The 18,176-nt window shown below is 40.4% G+C and overlaps 2 protein-coding genes across 5 annotated transcripts; one reads left to right on the top strand and one right to left on the bottom strand.

Moving 5' to 3' along the window:
* The first annotated feature begins 15 nt into the window (after positions 1–15).
* On the top strand, positions 16–12,388 carry LOC6545089 (long-chain-fatty-acid--CoA ligase 5). Of its 4 annotated transcripts, XM_015157521.2 has the most exons (9): positions 16–272; positions 337–428; positions 2,770–2,959; positions 3,292–3,446; positions 9,176–9,349; positions 9,681–10,858; positions 10,916–11,144; positions 11,255–11,428; positions 11,489–12,388. In XM_015157521.2, exons 3-9 carry the CDS (start codon positions 2,893–2,895, stop codon positions 11,624–11,626), a joined length of 2,115 nt encoding a protein of 704 aa, XP_015013007.1. In that variant the 5' UTR covers positions 16–272; positions 337–428; positions 2,770–2,892; the 3' UTR covers positions 11,627–12,388. The 4 variants fall into 4 exon arrangements, with proteins under 4 accessions (XP_015013007.1, XP_001973275.1, XP_015013008.1 ...); XM_001973239.3 differs by having other exon boundaries at positions 16–428; XM_015157522.2 differs by lacking the exons at positions 16–272; positions 337–428; positions 2,770–2,959; positions 3,292–3,446 and adding exons at positions 5,617–5,756; positions 7,927–8,135.
* A 197-nt stretch (positions 12,389–12,585) lies between these two features.
* Positions 12,586–18,038, bottom strand: LOC6545088 (UDP-glucose:glycoprotein glucosyltransferase). Its single transcript, XM_001973238.3, has 2 exons — positions 17,596–18,038; positions 12,586–17,373 (listed from the first exon to the last, which is right to left on the bottom strand). The coding sequence occupies exons 1-2, from the start codon at positions 17,822–17,824 to the stop codon at positions 12,956–12,958; spliced, it is 4,647 nt and encodes a 1,548-aa protein (XP_001973274.1). The 5' UTR covers positions 17,825–18,038; the 3' UTR covers positions 12,586–12,955.
* Between the last annotated feature and the right edge of the window lie 138 nt (positions 18,039–18,176).

Genomic DNA, 18,176 nt, shown 5'->3' with positions numbered 1-18,176 from the left:
TCAGTGTGGCTTCATTCATGCGATTGCGACTGGTGTTGTTGCGCTCGCTGTTGTTGGAGCAGTTGCACGCATGCTCAGAACACGGACTCAAACGCAAACGGACTTTGTTTCCGATATTCTCGGTTGGCAGTACTCAGTTCTGTTTCGAACGTCGGACCGTTTAGGAGTAATTTTTCCGGCCTTCGGTTTTTCGGTATTCCATGCTCGGTTCTAGGGCTTTTCCTCTCTCTTTTCGCCCCGCGCCTACACGTACGCCCCCCCAAAGCGACCCGGTAAAAAATACGATAGGCGGAATCAGCGAGTGCCGAAACGTAAACTTTTCATTGATTTTCCCAGGCTAATTTAGGTGTATGAATAGTCGGCCCGTGCCCAAACTTATAAATAAGCCCGACAAATGTGTTTCATCTTCGAGTAGTCCAGATTCGTAGGTAAGAACTTTGGGTAATTGGCGAAAATCAATGGTCGAAAGCCGCATGTGCCCGCCTTGACCTCAGTAGGCTCCATTTTGTTTCTCACTCTTTGCATCCTCCTTTCTCCGCCGCACCGCCCCTTTCCCCCTTGCCCTCTTTTGTGCCTCCTCACGTTTGGCCAAACCTGATTTGACCCGGCTATCAAGAAACCAGTCTATAAAATCAATAGCCTAAGCTCACTTATTTATATTGCATAATATTCTGTTCTTTTTTGGGAAAACCAATGTCTGAAGACGTATTTAACTAAAAGATATCTAGTATATAGAAAGGAAACCATAATTTAAAGCAGACTTGAGTCCTTTATTGTAAGAACTTGACACATTTTTGTCAAAATAATATGTGTTACAACAAATCAGTTGAATTTTATAGTTTTCATCCGAAAGGAACTAAATAAAAAATCATCCTGTAAGCATATGAAAGTTTCGGAACTATGTATGTAGCTTTCATGAAACCATTAGGCGAAAGTATACTCGTACATAAATCGATGGAAAAAAATCAATTCTATCATGGACCTTAATCCATTTTCTAAATAGCAAGCACCATATCCATACAGATAAACTTATTAAGACCTATAAAAAGTGATGCTTAATCATACTATATAGGGTATATTTACTCTCCAGACACTACATATGTACATATATCGCACTTGTTTTTGGGTCGTCCGTCTGCATTGTCCACAGACGAATAATCTGCTTAGTGAGGGGCCTCGGCCAGATGCCTGGGTGCAAAGTTTCAGCCGCGGACTGATAAAGATTCTACCTATTATTGCCGTTTCTGCTGCCCCAAGTCTTATCAGCAGTTAAAAAGCTTGGGATGCGCTCCACCAGCCCCCTGCTTATGTGGAGGAAGTGGTTCGACCTACTCGGTGGCTATGTGGCGTTTGACTTCCCCCAGTTGCAGTCTTTAAGTCCCAGAAGTGACCAACTAAAGAGGATTAAATATTAAACACAGAGGTTCCATATTTTGTTTGAGTATCGGAATTTGATTTACGATTGTTTTGTATGTGACTTTCTATAGATCATTCCCAGAAATTAATTTTTTTCTCTAGATACGAATTTGTTTATAAAATCATTTTTGCAGGAACATATCAGAGTTATCAAAGTCTAATCGATTTAATCATTTTTAGGCAATCGTAGGTTTAATATCATAAATGAGTGTTTCTTCCGCGAAAATGTCTATCGTGCCTGTTTGCCATTGAATTACCATTTATTATGATAATTTTATTCACTACACATAACAAGTAAACTGGGTATTTGACCTCAACAAAAAAAATAAACATTGTAGTCAGAAGCATTTAAAAACCTGTATACGGCACTACAGCTAGTATTGTTGGGAAACCCATTCTAACTTGTAATGTGTATCAATATTTTAGCCTTTATAGATGGGAAATACGTAAATTAATTAATCAATCCTGATAAACCTGTTATTGTAGAATGCAGTTTATGGCAGGTGCTATGCTTAAGGTCAAGTAAAATTAGAAATAAATACATTTATCAGGAAATTAAATTCATTGATACAAACAAATTGATTTTCTTAATATATACATATTGCGTAGATATTCTATAATTTGTATTATTTTATGTAATTGCAATAGTAGTAAATAAAATGTACCTTTTTATATTCGAAGTATATTTATTGAAATTAAGTTTAATTCAAAAATCGACGACTTATAATCCCATGTATTATTCATTTTGCCATTTTGTAAGCATTTTGAAAAAGTGCAAAGTTCTGTAGAGCATTGAAAACCCCTAATCGCCGACTCTTCTCTTAAGATTTATTGCTCGTATTTCAGTTGCACTTCTTACGCTTATTATTTCAAAACTGATAAGACAAAGTTCGAACGCAGCAGATAAAGCCATAATAACACAACTGATGGGCAAGTGCAGCTTTGCCTATCAAAGATCGCGGTAATATGTATATTTAAAAATTTGTAACGCAATTGTTGAAAAAATAGACATCGATCATGTTGAAACATGTTTTTTGGTTCTCATATCTGGTACACTCAATCTACCCCGAATATATAAACCTGCTGCAAGACCAATTGTTTTCACTTGACATCTATAAAATTATACAAGGGTAGATGTGTGCATATGGATAACCCTCTAATTAGGCAGAAAATGAATGGCATTTATATGCTGTGGTTTTGGCCTCTGGTTCAGCTTGATTGCGTTTGGAAATTGAGAATTCTCAATGCCCCCTTTTCAGTGCATGCAGTATTTCCCAACTAACCCATTATTATAAAATCAATTTAAAAAAAATATTTCATTGATGTGTGCACTTTTATTGATTTTTTTCGCAGGCTATCTTCTGTACGCAATCATTAAGCTTAACACGTAACATTTACTCAGGTAGAAAGAAACAACTATAAACTACTACTGTAATAGCAAGCAAAACAATAATATAGTAAGGAAAAACAAAAACGATGACGCCAGAAAAATCGGTTATGGCCTACGTCAATCATTTGATTGTCAGCAATTTTTCATATTTCTGTAAGTATTTTTATCCAAGGTTTATTAATGATTAATACACGTATGAGTGGAAAATATATTTCATTTATTGATTTGAATTTTAAGCAAGCAAGTATAAGCAATTACCACCCAAGAATTTAAAACGTTTATTGCTTAAATATTTCGCATATTCTGAAATTTAACTATGCTGTCTTATTAAAACATGTTTTTATTTTTTTAATTATATGCTTTAAAAATGTGCTTTATGAATTTCGGTTCTTGTAAGCATTCCTCCACCAATTATAAGAAAAGAAAATAAGAAATTATGTTTTGGAAACCCAGTCTAATGCATTTTGCTTTGGTCACCTCAACAGGGGACGAGATCGATGGGTATCTGTACTACCTGGGAGGCACTTTGGGCACGTTAACCCTAGGAAGCCTGGCAGCTAGTGTTGCATACTACTTTGCAACGAGGCCCGTTCCGGAACGACCGTTAGTGCCTCTGGAAAACCAATCGCCGTTGCTAGAGGTATGTTGATTTCGCAATCGGTCGACTTTGATCACATCAATTACATCATTTAATGTTCAATTGCGGACTGTTTGTCTTGAGTTTTCTCGGGCTCGGCTGTGTTTGAGGTAGAACAGGAGAATCCCCGAGACATGTGGGCCAAAAAGAGCTTTGATGTGCACATGTCCACAAGCACGTTGAGTGCGATGGCGATCACGAGTCGGATTCCCAAAAACGAACTCTGCTTCGTTGTTGTCGTCAGATGATTTTCACACATTTTCACATTTTCACAATTTCGATTTTCATTTCGCCTTTGTTCTTCGACTTTTAGCCGTGACGTCTTTGCCACAGTGGTGCGAAAATTATTAAAAATAGCTGCACCACCTCGTGCTTTATTTGAGTGCCAAGACTGCAACATTCTCGCTGATAAATTATCGAATGACAGTGGCACGACAATAATAAATCTTGTCATGGCTCAATTGGCATTTTCATCTAATTAGTCGCCTGGTTCTCTCATTTTCGATCTATGCTGATATTTTCCGCGCCCATCGCCCCACACGATTGTCAGAGGAATTTCCTGCAACTAAACTCGCCGACATCTTCCCACGAATTGTTGTAACGGACCTTTCCTTTTGTGTTGATGTCATGTAAATAAACAATTATTGACACAATAGCATATTTCGCGCAATATTTGGCATTGCCAAAACGGCAGCCCCATTTTTCGTGGGTTGAAGGCTGAATACACAGTGAAAAGCGATAATCGTTAATTAAACAATTGATTTATTGAATGCTAGCGAACCAATTTTTGTTTTAAATACGGGAAAGTTGAATGAAACTTTAGGAATTTCAGCTTTTTCCATTTCCAACTATTTTTTAATCGTTTACACTGTAGGATATTTATATTTATTTCAAGTATTGAGTGTATTCTTGTGTAAAGTGCATATTAATCTCATAGTAATAACCTGTTGCATATCAATAAACTGCGGTTAAATCTGGTTAAAAGCAGTTGACATACAAGAACGTAATTTCTACTACAGATATTAGCGTTGAATTCATTTTAAAATTTTAAGAAAATATTAAAAAAAGTGAAAGTTTTCTTTTTTTTTATTCTATGTTAAATTCCATAGAAAAACCCCCAACCCAAAAGAAAACAATGAAAGACAACAGAATAATAAGGAAATGTCAGACTTTGACAAGACAGGGCCAACCTGTCTACATGAGAGCAGATACATTTGCGTGTGCGGTTGTAAAACAAGTATAATATATAATTATGCACTGAATTTCACTCACTTAGTGTGTTTGCCTAGTCTGGTCTGGCATACAAACTCGAATGCACCAACATTTGGCACACTCTTTCCCCTACAAAGTGTAGAGTGTTTTCCAATATAAGTGTGTACGAACACCAAAATTGCTAAAGTGCGCAAATTGAGGTGCAAATGAAACGATAAATATGTGCGAGGTGGACTGGCTAAGAGGTAGTGCTGAGTGGATTTAGAATGAAAAGTGCATAAATTAAACATTTATTGAAAATTGAGTAATTGACAGCTTGTAAGCAGTTTGTAATAAATTTAAAACACTTTGCAACGAGGCTAATTGGTGTGGGAAGTGTGTGGCAAACATTTGTGCAACAGCACTTTTTGTTCTGTTTGGTGAAACATTTTTATTTCCTTAGTCCAATAATTTTTGGACATAAAATAGAATATTTCGCTTTAATTTAATTACCTCTGAAACATTTAATAATATGAAGCATTTTTAGATTGGATGCCCAAAAGTAAACAAACGCTTTCTATTTTTAGAGGGCCAAAAGTGGGCGTGGTCCTGTCATATGGACCGTAAATCATTTTGGTTATTAAAGAGTTGAAATTTGCTGTCACTACCATAGCAAAAACTAAATATATACATAAATACCCGGTTTTAGTTTAGTAAAGGGAAAATTGAGACAGGTGGACAACTTGATCGGGCCAACAAAAAATTAGATCAAATCTATCTAGCAAAGAGAAAAAGAAAAACCATTTAATATCAAAGCAAGAACATATAAACGAATAAAATTTCTAGCCGAATGCTGCATTCTACTTCATGATCCCCCCGAAAATACCCCTGAAACCCTGAAATCTTTCGCTCGATTTTGCTCAATCTCTCTCCCAAAAGAAAAGAAGATTCCTCGGGCCGGCCAAAATCATTTTTAGCCACGACCAATATTTTACTTCTGCTACTCAGTTCGAAATTTAACATCGTGTCGCGCAGATCGTGGCGGGCTCAAGTCTTAAGAATATATTTCAAATTAGAAAAATCCCAAAAAGAAAACGAAACAACAAGCAACAACTATACAATGTACATATCGCAGATATATGTATATCTATGAAACAAACGTATTTTTTTATAAATAATAGCTCGTGTATACTAAACAAAATGAAATAAAGAGCGAAAAAACGCACGACAATTTGCAACAAATTGACAAAAATACAAGCATTTAATCTCATTACGTAAAGCGCAAGAACCCCAAAAAATTTTGAAAAAAGTAGACGGAAATTAAAGATGAAAAATTAAAAGATTTTCCAAAGGAAATCGATTTGCCAAAGTGTCAAAGTGCCGTCGCGATGCCACGTGAACTCAGCTCCTCAAGTTCAAGTTCACTCAGTTTTTATACTCAAGACATCTAAGAAAAACACAGCCCCCCGATTAGTTATATATCTAATTTTAACACGATTTTGATTCTAATTTAGATTGATGGATGTTTTTGGCTTAATTTGTGTGGTATTTGGGTTGTAAACGGTTGATCTTAACAATACCCCGATTCCTCATATAATTTTATAGCTGTTTATACTTAGAGTTCCAATTTTGTTCAAGAATTTTTGAGCCATGTGCACTTTTGAACGTCAATGTGGATTTCAGTACCAAAAAATTAGAACACTAAACTTTTTAAAATATAATCCATATTTTATAAGATTACAAGCCATCAATCATATTCTAAAATTTTACATTTGTGTCTATTAAATTTTAATTTTGGTTCTATATAACACAGCAACTATCTATCTTAATCAATCAAGCCAAATGTCAGGAACCACCGCATATTTATTACTATAGTATAGTATTTTGTATTACAACCAATCAAATCAAAAGATTATTTGTGGTTCGTTCTTTAAAAAATTACTAAAATATAATTTTAAATGAGGAATAAGTAGAGGTGGAGCTCTAAGGATATATGCTTTTAAAACGAAGAATTCAGTGAATACTCGATGTAGATACTAGACAATACATAAATTCAGTGCGCTTTAAAAAATATGCCAGCCACCTGGAAACAAAAAAAAAGTTTTCTTCAACGACCTTGAAATTCCCGCATATTTTTCCTGGGCTTCGCTTATTTTTTTAAAAATATGCTGCCAAACTATTGATACCTTGCAGATTCAATTGAAATTCTACTTGGTCCCGGCTGTTTCATTCATTTATTTTCTTTGTCTCTCACTCTTTGTTTGGCCAATAGTTTATGTCCGATTTTATGGCCACCACAATTACCATAACTCAAAGATGAATTGCTCATTGAGGAAAATGTTTGTTCTCTGCCAATTGCCTCAGAACATCCCAATGAGGCCCGAAACGCGTTCCCCATGACTCAGTTCTCGATGGTCTCTAGAAAATTTCAAATTTTCCTCTTTTTCTTAGCATATTGCAAAAAGTATTTATTGCACTCGGGTGTGTGTGAAAACATGGCTTGATTTTTTCTTTTTTTTTTTTTTGATTTTTTTTCTTGTATGCCGCCACACACACGGGTCCCATAGATAACAACAGAGTGGAACGTTTTTGACCACAAACGAACTATTTATAAATTAATTTGGGGCAGGCCAAGCCAAATCCGCAGACGACGCCTTTTCGATAATGTGTTGGCCACTCTCTCTTTTTGTCTTGGCCATTTTACACTTCTCCCTTGTTTTTTTTTTTTTTTTTTGCAGCCCCTTTTTGGGGCCGCCTTGCAGCTGCCAATATTGAAAAATTATAAACAAAATGACTGGGCTGCACTTGCCAAAAATACGTAAACGGACAGCTAGGCGTCATAATTATGCTATGGATTTTGAATTTTGGTTCTGCTTTTAATGCAGTACATATTGGTGTAATTCAAACATTCTGTGAGGTTTTAATAGAATTTGACCAGGTTAAGTGGATAAATAAAATAAAAATGATGTTACTAGATCAAAGACGAAAATACACAATTACCGTAGATATAATTGCACAACATAAACAAAAGCCAATAATATCTGGATAATATCTGAAAAGCTTTCTCACACACCCTTCAATTACAAATCTATTTTTACGCGCGCTAATTAGCATTTAAACGATCTCGATGCGGTTATGAAACGTGCCTCATGGGAAAATCTATAATTGAGATATGTACATATACATTGGACCGTTTAAACACGGGACGCACTTGGCAATTAAAAGGCAGATATTAAATGCAAATTGGTCAACAAATTGAAAAAGTGCTTAAATTTGTGTTTGTGTCTTACAGTCGCTGGAAAATGTGCGTATAAAATGCCAGATGAAATCTGAACGATCACAAAAAGAAAGCCACAAGTGAATAAAGTGTCTAAACGGCTGCAAGCATTAAGTAAACTTACGAAGTGATTATCCAATTGAAAGGAAACCATGTCCTGTTGCGGCCAAATTACCAGTATACGAGTGCCCATCGAGCTAAGCAATCAGAGCGATGTGCTCAAGGTAACACTCTATGGTGACTTAAAACATAAGAATGAAAAGACAAAACTGCCTAACCAGATTAACTAAGCAATCACTAATATAAACTTTATTTTGCTTCTTTTATTTTTGTTTAACGTCTCTTACATTTCGTGGGCTAGATCATATACGATCATCGTCAAGATATCCACCATAGGGTATGCCTCATGTGCTCCTCGGAGTATGCTCTAGAAACTAACCCGCTACCCCTTAGACTTGCGTCAATAATAAAATATATAAACAACATCAATTTGGAAAGCACTTTAATCTGCGGAAAACAATTAGTTTTGAAAATACATTTGCATTTTGCTCATTAATATCGGGCAGCAAAAACAAACAAACTAACTCTTAGGATCCTCTGACCAGAACCCCCCGCTAAAATATTCCCCATCGCAGAGTATTTTGATATTCGTTCTCGTACATCAACACTTTCGGCCGTTGCGTTTGTTTCTTTCGCAGCTGTTTACCATAAAGGAAGTGCTCTATGGGCTTTACTTTCGAGCGCACTAATGAAATCCCGCCGAGTGATGTGTTTATGTCTCTAGCCCCAAAATAAATGATAAATCATAGCACCAAGTTGGCTACGTACATAAATTGAAATTATTATTGATTTTATTGCAACAATTGGCTAAAGTAACAAAAATAACCTTAAATTTCCACTTAAGGGGAAATGGCCAGATTGACGGATTGTATAAACTCAATTAAAACTTGAAATTACGACAATATCTCATTGTATTTCAATCTTTTGGCGTTCTATTTCCGTTAACGGATTTCAAATATATGACGAAGAAAAATGTATTTTTTTTAAGCTCAAGACAAACAATTCGCTAACATTAAACATATGTATGTTGTATATGTATCTGTCTACCCCAACATAAATACTCCATTTATATATATACCCCACCGAACTCTTGATTGTATATATTCTTTTCCACGGTTTTCTACCTCAATATATCAACGTCTCTCACCCATTGCATGTCCTCGATTTCTCTGTTTCTTTTGGGGTCACTTCACTTGCATTGCAGGGTCCAGAACAAATACACGTCTCCAAGTTCTACAAGGAGTCCAAGAACGGCAAGTTCGTTTCCTACATCACAGAGAATGTCCGCACCCTGTACCAGACGTTCCGCGAGGGCGCCTACGCCTCCAACAATGGACCATGTCTGGGTTGGCGCGAAACCCTGTCATCGCCCTACCAGGTAAGCTAAGCCACAGAATATGTGTATTAGTATATTATATAAAAACTTGTAAAATATAAAGTCCCAAAGTAGCAGTATAACTATATATTAGTAGTATATATATTCTGAGATTTGGTCTTAAACGCAAATTCTTGTAGTGAGATTCCAAAATATGTTAAATAAAATGATACTCTAATATTTTAGAAATAACAACATGGTTACGGATTTCTAATGGCTTGTATCCTAGTTGAGATTTTTCGAATACCTATAGTATAGAAGTTAACACCACTTTTAAATAACTGAAATTCCTTTGCACATTTTTTAATGTGATCTATAATCTCTGTTCACTTAGTGGATCAACTATGACGAGGCCCTGCTACGTGCCAAGAACTTTGGAGCCGGAATGCTGGCGCTGGGAGCCAGGCCAAAGCAGTTGATTGGGATATACTCGCAGAACCGCCCGGAATGGATCCTGTACGAGCAGGGCTGCTACTCCTTCTCCTTGGTGGTGGTTCCACTGTACGACACCCTGGGTCCTGATGCCTGTGCCTTCATCATACGCCAGACGGATATGCAGGTAGTGATTGTGGAGGACGATGGCAAGGCGGCCATGTTGTTGGAGAAGGCGCCGCGCAGCCTAAAGATCATTGTGGCTATCAAGCCCATCCGGCAGACGACCCTGGAGCGGGCTCGCAGCCGAGGCATACAGATATTCTCCTTCATCGATGTGGAGAAGTTGGGTGCCAAAGGCAACCATCCGGAGGTCCCGCCGACGGCGGAGGACCTGTGCACGGTGTGCTACACGTCCGGGACGACGGGCAATCCGAAGGGCGTGATGCTCACCCACGGCAACGTGGTGGCCGGCGTCTGTTCTGTGATCCTGCAGATGGGCGATCATCGCATCCGGGCGGGCGATGTGATGGTGTCATTCCTGCCCCTGGCCCACATGTTCGAGCGGTGCTGCGAGAACGGAATGTACTACGTGGGTGGCTGTGTGGGCTTCTATTCCGGCGACATCAAGGAACTAACTAATGACCTCAAGATGCTGAAACCAACCGTGATGCCGGCAGTGCCTCGTCTTCTGAACCGCGTCTACGACAAGATCCAGAATGATATCTCAGCCTCTGGACTGAAAAGGGGTCTGTTCAACATGGCCATGCGCGCGAAGGAGAAGGAGATCGCCAGGGGTGTCCTGCGGAGGAACGGCTGCTGGGACAAGTTGGTCTTCAAGAAGGTGCATCAAGCCTTTGGCGGAAATCTCCGTTTGATGGTCGTGGGCTCCGCCCCATTGGCTGGAAATGTCCTGACCTTCATGCGCTGTGCCCTGGGCTGCTTGGTCCTTGAGGGATATGGCCAAACGGAGTGCACGGGAGCCATCACACTCACCGTTCAGGGAGATCATGTGCCCAACCATGTGGGTCCACCCGTGTCCTGCAATGCTGTGAAACTGGTGGATGTGCCGGAGATGGAGTACTTCGCCAATCAAAGTACTGGGGAGGTGTGTGTGCGCGGATCGAATGTGTTCCATGGGTAGGTAAACGAATACCAACTTTCGCCTGCTATTTAATAAACTGTATTTTTGTATAGTTACTATAAGGATCCCGAAAAAACGGCAGAGGCCATCGATTCTGAGGGCTGGCATCACACGGGCGATGTGGGCATGTGGCTGCCAAATGGAACACTGCGGATCATCGATCGACGCAAGCACATCTTCAAGCTTAGCCAGGGCGAGTACATAGTGCCCGAGAAAATCGAGAATATCTACACGCTCAGCCAATACGTTAATCAAGTTTATGTCTATGGAGAAAGCTTAAAGGTAATACCAAAATATACCCTACAATAGTTAATAAATATTTTGATAAAATACACACATTTTGAGTTTGAACCCTTAGTTGACTTCTATATGTATTTTCCTAATTCTTTCAGAGCTGCATTATCGCTGTTGTCGTACCTGATACCGATGTACTGAAGCAATGGGCCACGGAGAACAATGTACGCGGCACACTCTCCGTCCTGTGCAATAATAAGAATGTCAAGGAACTGATCATGAACGACATGCTCAACTGGGGCAAGCAGAGTGGACTCAAGTCATTCGAACAAGTGAGCTCATGGACCACCATAATATAGTTTTCAAGATAATATCCGGATATTTCATTTCAGGTAAAAGATATATATCTGCATCCGGATCCCTTCTCGGTGCAAAACGGACTGCTGACGCCCACATTTAAAGCCAAGAGACCGCAGCTAAAGAGCTACTTCAAGCCGCAGCTGGAGGATATGTATAAACACCTGGATTAAAGCAATACCTACATATATACACACATAGACATCAACAACGAATTAAACTCAAGAAACTGGAAAGCATTCATTCAAATATGCCTATACCGTTTTAAACTGATGATAACAAAGACTACAGATAAAGATACAGATACGAAAGCGAACTGTCTAATTTTGTAGTATCGTCAATTCTTAGCACGTAAGATGAGCGCAAGATACACCAGATACAGATACAATACACATAAAATATACACAACTTCAAACTGACAAGGAGAATCCTTTTGGCAGCCGCATTTTTTTATATCATTTAACCGAGAAGCAAACCTTAATTAATATATTAACTATATATTTCCCTTAAACACTTATGATCTTGTTCAAAGTGAATAGAAAACAATTGCGTAGTCTGAACCAAAACATATATTAATAACATATTGAGCAAAATGAATAAAAAGAAAGCTTTAACTATTGTATACTACACACAGCTCTAAAAGGAAACTAAAGTGAAGAATCAAATTTTTAACTATGTATTAGATACGCTAAACTAAATTAATGGGAATGAAATGTTTATCGCAAATGCTGAGGAAATACTTTTAACTTACAAATGAACGCCAACCGAGAAGCAGATCAAACCTAATAATAAATATGGAAAAGATCATCGTCTTTGGACTTCACTGTCTGCCTTACAAAATACCAAATAAAAATTTATTAATAAATTGCTAAAATAATGAACTATTTCATATTAAGAGCTAAACAATAAAGTAAAGCAGCATTGTATTAAAATTATTAAATAGATTCTTTATGTAGATACGAAAGCCAGATAACTCAAAATAATTTGAAATAAAACAAATTAAAATAAAGGAAATACTGAGTTTTTTAAAACTTTATTCGAATTGGGCGTTGCCACCTAACGCAAATACACAGTCGCCAAAGCTTTCTGCGGGTAAAGTTGCCTGACCATCCCAAACAAATGCATAATAAAATACGCTGAATTAATTACTATTTAATCCACTTTTTAATACGTTTCACAAACTTTCAACTTAAAGGCGCGATCTTTTATGTAGTTAGTTTGGTGACATTTAATTTCAGCTTAATTTAATTAGTGGCAACAGCTCATGGAATGCAAGACAAGAAAATGGCTTCAAATCAAGTTAGAAAAAACAGTTCAGACTTTAGTGAGCTTTTTTCTTTTAGTGTTGAGTTTAAGTTTTCAATCGCATTATGTTCTAATTAAAATGTACAAATGTGTTTAGTCGTTATTTCGGGGATGGCTCTTAGCTAAGTAATCAAGTGTGTCTCCATCGATATTTAAATTCACTAAATATATTGATTTTTTTCTCAACTACGCGTTGATCACAGCTCGCCGTGCTTGGGCTCATGAGAAGGCGTCACAGTGGTGACCTCCACCAAATCGTCAACCGAATCATCAACTGCCGAGTCCCTGCTATGCGAATTCTCATGATCCTCGATGCGAGACATCAGGGTCTTCAGCTCAGCATCGTAGTCCTTCCATTCCGGCACAATCCTCTGTGCGGCCGTGAGTTTGGCCTCCTTGGTCTGCGGGTTGTTGCACAGATCAATCACTTTAGCGCTCTTGAAGTTGCTGTCGCTGCACCACGTTTGGCACCATAGCCAGTCGTCGGGCAGGGATTTGATGGCGACCTGGTGGATCATGTTGTTGGGCAAGTCCTGATCCAAATTGGATAAGCTGTTTGGATCCTGGCTAAGTGCCTGGTACTGGCCTCTTAGTCTGTCTCCTGCCGCAATCTTCCGGAATCTCTTCAAGTCCACCACGTACAAAGCGGAAATATGGTAACGCCTGCCCATCAGATGGCTTCGCCAGTATCCCTGCTTCCAGAATCTGAAGCCCTCCATCTCTTTGCGAGAATCGCAGAATGGCGTGTAGGCATAAGGCGCTCCTCCGAGGTCCATATCATACAACTCCTTTATATCCGTTCTTACGATGGCGTCGGCATCCACGAAAATGATTTTTCTCACATTCAGCGGGAAGAGCACATCCAGGAAAAGGATCTTGTAGCCCCAAATGGTCCTCTGTTTTTCCGTTTGCTGATGCAGCCAGCGGGGCCATTTGTACTGGACCAACTCGTATTGGAAGTTGTATTCACTGGCCATGTGGGGAAGGAAGTCTGTAAATTGCGGGGAGAGGTAGTTCTTCAAAAACCAGAACTTCACAGGCGATTTTGTGTGCTTTAGCAGCGAAACCATCATGATCCTTAGAAGACGTTCGTAGAGATGTCCCGATGCCACAGAGAAAATGTTAATGGTTTCCGCATCCTCATCAGGGGCTGGCTGGTTAGCATTACTGCCTCCAAAACTGCTGGCGATGCTGTTCCAAATGCCTGATTGCGCTGCCTGTTCGTTGTCATCTGACAGAAGTTCCGCCTGCTGCATGCCTGGCTTCTTGGACACCCTTAATTTAACAACATGAGATCGCAAGGAGGTTATAAGAACTTGAACTTCAGAAGATCCAGCGGAATGATGAGTATTTGTTCCTTCAATGTGGCTGATTGCATAAATATCCTCCGATTTGCCTTCACGTAAGCGTAGGGACCAAGCTCCTGGATTAGCTTTAAGTTGGAAATAGCCCAAGTTCGCCATAACAATAGTATCTACCAAGGTAGGTTGACTCTGGGTACCCAGCACCAACTGCAGGCCTCTGGGCGGAGCTCCGCTAGCAGCATCAAAGCAGTGTCCCTCCAACAGCAGATACTCCAAATCAAACTCGCTGTGCACGGGTCCACCAATATCGGTCAACTTAATGTTGTCCAAATCGTAAACTGCTCTTACAGCTTCGACCAACCAATTCTCTGGTACTTGCAGCTGCTGGGTCAGCAAAGGATTGGCTGGCAGTCCACTGAATTTTGCCAAGGGACCATCAGATCGGCCTCCATTCAATTCGAATTGCACCTCCGGTTCCACAACGTATCTGTAGAAGTTCTTCACGGGCATATCGCTGTGCTGGGGGACGGGAATCAAGTATAAGTTCAATTGGCAGTTCAGCACTTGACGCAGCAAAATAAGTATTGGCGTTAGTTTTTGAGCTGCTCGGGAGGCGGGATCTAAAACGGCGGCTACATCAAAGTGAGGAAGTCTCTCCTGTTTGGGCGGTAGTTTTACCACCGAGTGGTCGGTTTTCAAGTCCGCTGGTAGCTTGAAGCGAGTTTTGGTTTGCCTGGGAAGCAAACTGGCATACAGCTTGAGTAATGTATCGCTTGTGAATTCCTCATTTACATCTTGAGCTGATTCCTTTAGGACCAGACGCACCTTGTCGCCATACTGTAGAGAACTGAACCTGGCCAGCAAAGCGAAATCGGCGCTATCAAAGCTTTCATCCGAGGAAAGAGGGCCATAAAGCCGTCCATTACCGATGACCAAACGCTGGGATTTGCTTAGACCCAACACTCGCTGGGAATAAACTCTCAACATCTTCAGGTGCAGCTCTGTAGAACCCAGGATATCCTGGAGCTGAGAGGGTATCTCAATTTTTTCCTTTGGTTTCTTTAGCCACTTGAGAACCTGCTCCGTGGCTTGAGTTGGTGGAAGACTCTGCATGGCAGCCCAAACCAGACGATTAATATTCCTCTGGCTTGAAACGGAAGAGCTTTCAGTGTTAGGAATAAAAGCGACACGCACACTCTCTCCACTTTGAACATATTCGAGAGCGTGGGTGAGGAGATCTCGACCCTGGTCAGTTTCCAAATCTGCAAATACCCAAATCGTAAGGAACTGGAGCGATGAACGGCCAATTAGCTCCGTAGACTTCTTGCCACCAAAGTATTTAAGATTATCAATTAACGTAGCGGTCATATCCCGGTTAGACAGACGATTTAAAACTCCAACATTGCCTAAATTTTTGTAGGCCACGCCATTAATATCAAGATATTTCACATCCTCATGGCTTAGAATTCTCTGATTCAACCTGGGCATCACGTGGGGTTGATTCATTAGATAATCAATGGCTACATCGCTGTCTGTCATTTCACCTTTGTACACAGCCTTTTGGAGATTGCTGGTGTGGGTCATTATTTCCGTGAAAATTGCCTCCTCGAAGTCGCTATCGGCAGTTACAACGTTGCTGGGCATTGGAACACCATTCAAAAGGGCCTGAGGGTGTCCCTTGTCTCCGAATCCTAAACGCTGGATAAACTCAGTTGCGAGCTCCCTGCCATAATCGTACGTGGAATCTTCCTCAAGGAACTCCTCCGCTTTGTCAAAGCTTAAGGTTGTGAATTCCTTTATAAGTTGCTTTACTATGTCCTTTTTCGAGACCACTTTGGTCTCACCCACTGCTGCGTAGATGTCCGTGAGAAAACTCAAAGCAGCTCTGGGATCCTTTTTCTGACTCACATAGTTATAGGCACACGTCATGGCTACGTAATCTGAAAGATTATCCTCATTGGCGTCCCTTGCATCGAAGACGAGACCCAAGCGAATGGGAGCTTGATGAATGACAAACGACTCTGACAGCTTAATTACACTTCTGGCTGCGGGCTGCAGGGCATCTACCACCAGAACCAAGTTGAACACATTCTTTCGGATATTCCTCAACATGCCAGGAAAAGTTGGGCGCAGGAGATCCATCACCGATGACGGCCACCTTCGGTACTGCGCATCGTTCTCAATGTCGTTGACCCACTGCACTGCAGTGTCACGGATATCGATGGCGAATTCTTTTTTGCTCGAGGCCGTAAGATCTAAGGCGAGCAAGGAGCTGGCAAGGCTACCCCTCACATTATTACTGTGCAGGCTCTCGAGAACACGCATCTCCGAGCGCAACGTCTCAATCAGGGAATACAGATCCATGGTGTCCGCATCAAAGAACAGTCCGTTGATGAAAAGAGCACCATCTGGAGGCGCTACATTCAAGCTTCTACCAAATGCTTCCGTATTGTGCTTTACCTCCGCCCTTAAGCCATCCGTAACCTTGTGGGCCAGCAGGGTTCTGGCCAACATGGGGAAATTATGCGCAGTATATTGAAGAATTTGTAGGGTTTCATCTCCCTGTATTTCTGCAATAGCAGCGGCCGCCTGGAGACCCAAATCCTGGAACTCCCATGCTTTCAATTGGGCGATCTCATCATTTCCTTGGAGAAGTCTCTGACGCAGTTGATCAAGCGCTCTTTTAAGTGTAGGATGCTTCTGCTTAAGCACCTTAAAATCGAAGCCCTGGACGTCCGATTCATTAGCCAGATCCTCGTCAGAAGTAGTCCCCGCTTCGGGCTTGGGAGCATCATCCTGGCTCTTGTATTCCGTGGATTTCAAATGGAGTTCCACTCCGTAGCCTGAAAGTCGTACCGGTCGCTTGTCCTTCTTGGCCAATTGATGACGCAGGATGTAACGAATCCGGCCAGCATTGGCTTCTTTTTCCAATAATTTGTGATATATGCGGAACTGAGAGCTTCCCAAATCGCCGTACAGTACCACAGTGCGGGTATTGTTCTCACTGCCAGGAAATATGTGATCAAAGCTGTAGGTGACAACAGGAGCATCCAAGCTTCCCTTTGCGAGCGGTAGTTCCAACTTCTTCTGCAGCTCGTTGAAGCTGCAGGCCAGTTCGGAACCCACCTGGGCAAACGTGAAGCTCTGACAAGAGCCACTGCTCCTCAGTTCCTCGGCCAACTGGAAGTGGGTCTGGATCCGGGGCGTCAAGCTGTGCATGGATACCACCAGCTTGAGCAGGGGCAATTGGGGGGAACTCACATGGCTCTTGACCAGCTCCAAGGCGGCATTGTACTGTTGCGACTCGGTATCTAAAAAGCAAAAATATAATCAGAATAATAATTTTCATTTTTGGGAAAGATCACATTATAAGGCTTTGGGAATTGGTTCTCTTGTGTTTTATATTCTAAACTTTTAATTAATTTAGTCTTTTCCTAACAAATAACATGAGTGGGTAAAAATAAATTGGATTCACATTAAGTAAAATAAAAAAGCTTTTTAATGCGGGTTCTTCATGACTTATTTAAACAAACCATATTCATTGAGAACCGTGTCCAACTTGGTCACTCCCGAAACGTAATCCCAGAAGAGGCCCGCCTGCTCATCGGCCAGATACTCGGCAATTTCCAGATATAGGGGCGTCTGCGTCCATTTCGCGTTGATCAGCGTGGTGATGGGATAACTCTGACTGGATTCCCCAGAAGTCGGCGTATATAGTGCTATGAGCACCACAGACACACACAAAGCCACGGTGCGTAACATGGTTTCCACTCGTTTTTACGGGATTTTCACCACGCACATCACGGATACGAAAAGTAGAGAGGAACTTAAGGCTTCCCTTCCCCGATTATTTGACTTTTCACCAGTTTTCCGCTGGTTTTAGCCCAGTTTTTCTTAATTTGATTTAGAACTGATGTGGCGTTCGTTGATGAACCGGCATGCCGCAGTGTGACCAGACAACATTAGAAAAGCAATCGGGGTGAAAAAAATATTTTAATTTAAGTATTTCAAGGACAATATTAATACGCAGATTTTGTTGCATTCAAATAATAAAAAAAATTATTGAAACATAAAATTTGTGCAATACCGAAGTACAAAACTTACTTTAAAATAA

Source organism: Drosophila erecta, unplaced genomic scaffold (genome assembly GCF_003286155.1).
Source record: "Drosophila erecta strain 14021-0224.00,06,07 unplaced genomic scaffold, DereRS2 tig00000021-arrow-pilon, whole genome shotgun sequence".
Lineage (NCBI taxonomy): Eukaryota > Metazoa > Arthropoda > Insecta > Diptera > Drosophilidae > Drosophila > Drosophila erecta.
Note: the sequence above shows the minus strand (reverse complement) of the source record. Positions and strands in the feature narration are given on the sequence as shown.

Excerpts from the sequence above, each read along its gene's own strand:
- LOC6545089 (XM_015157521.2), top strand. The coding sequence starts at position 2,893 with ATGACGCCAGAAAAATCGGTTATGGCCTACGTCAATCATTTGATTGTC. Across the intron at positions 2,960-3,291 it reads CAGCAATTTTTCATATTTCT|GGGACGAGATCGATGGGTAT; the intron begins GTAAGTATTTTT and ends TCACCTCAACAG. Across the intron at positions 3,447-9,175 it reads ACCAATCGCCGTTGCTAGAG|GGTCCAGAACAAATACACGT; the intron begins GTATGTTGATTT and ends CTTGCATTGCAG.
- LOC6545088 (XM_001973238.3), bottom strand. The coding sequence starts at position 17,824 with ATGTTACGCACCGTGGCTTTGTGTGTGTCTGTGGTGCTCATAGCACTA. Across the intron at positions 17,374-17,595 it reads CACGGTTCTCAATGAATATG|ATACCGAGTCGCAACAGTAC; the intron begins GTTTGTTTAAAT and ends TTTGCTTTTTAG.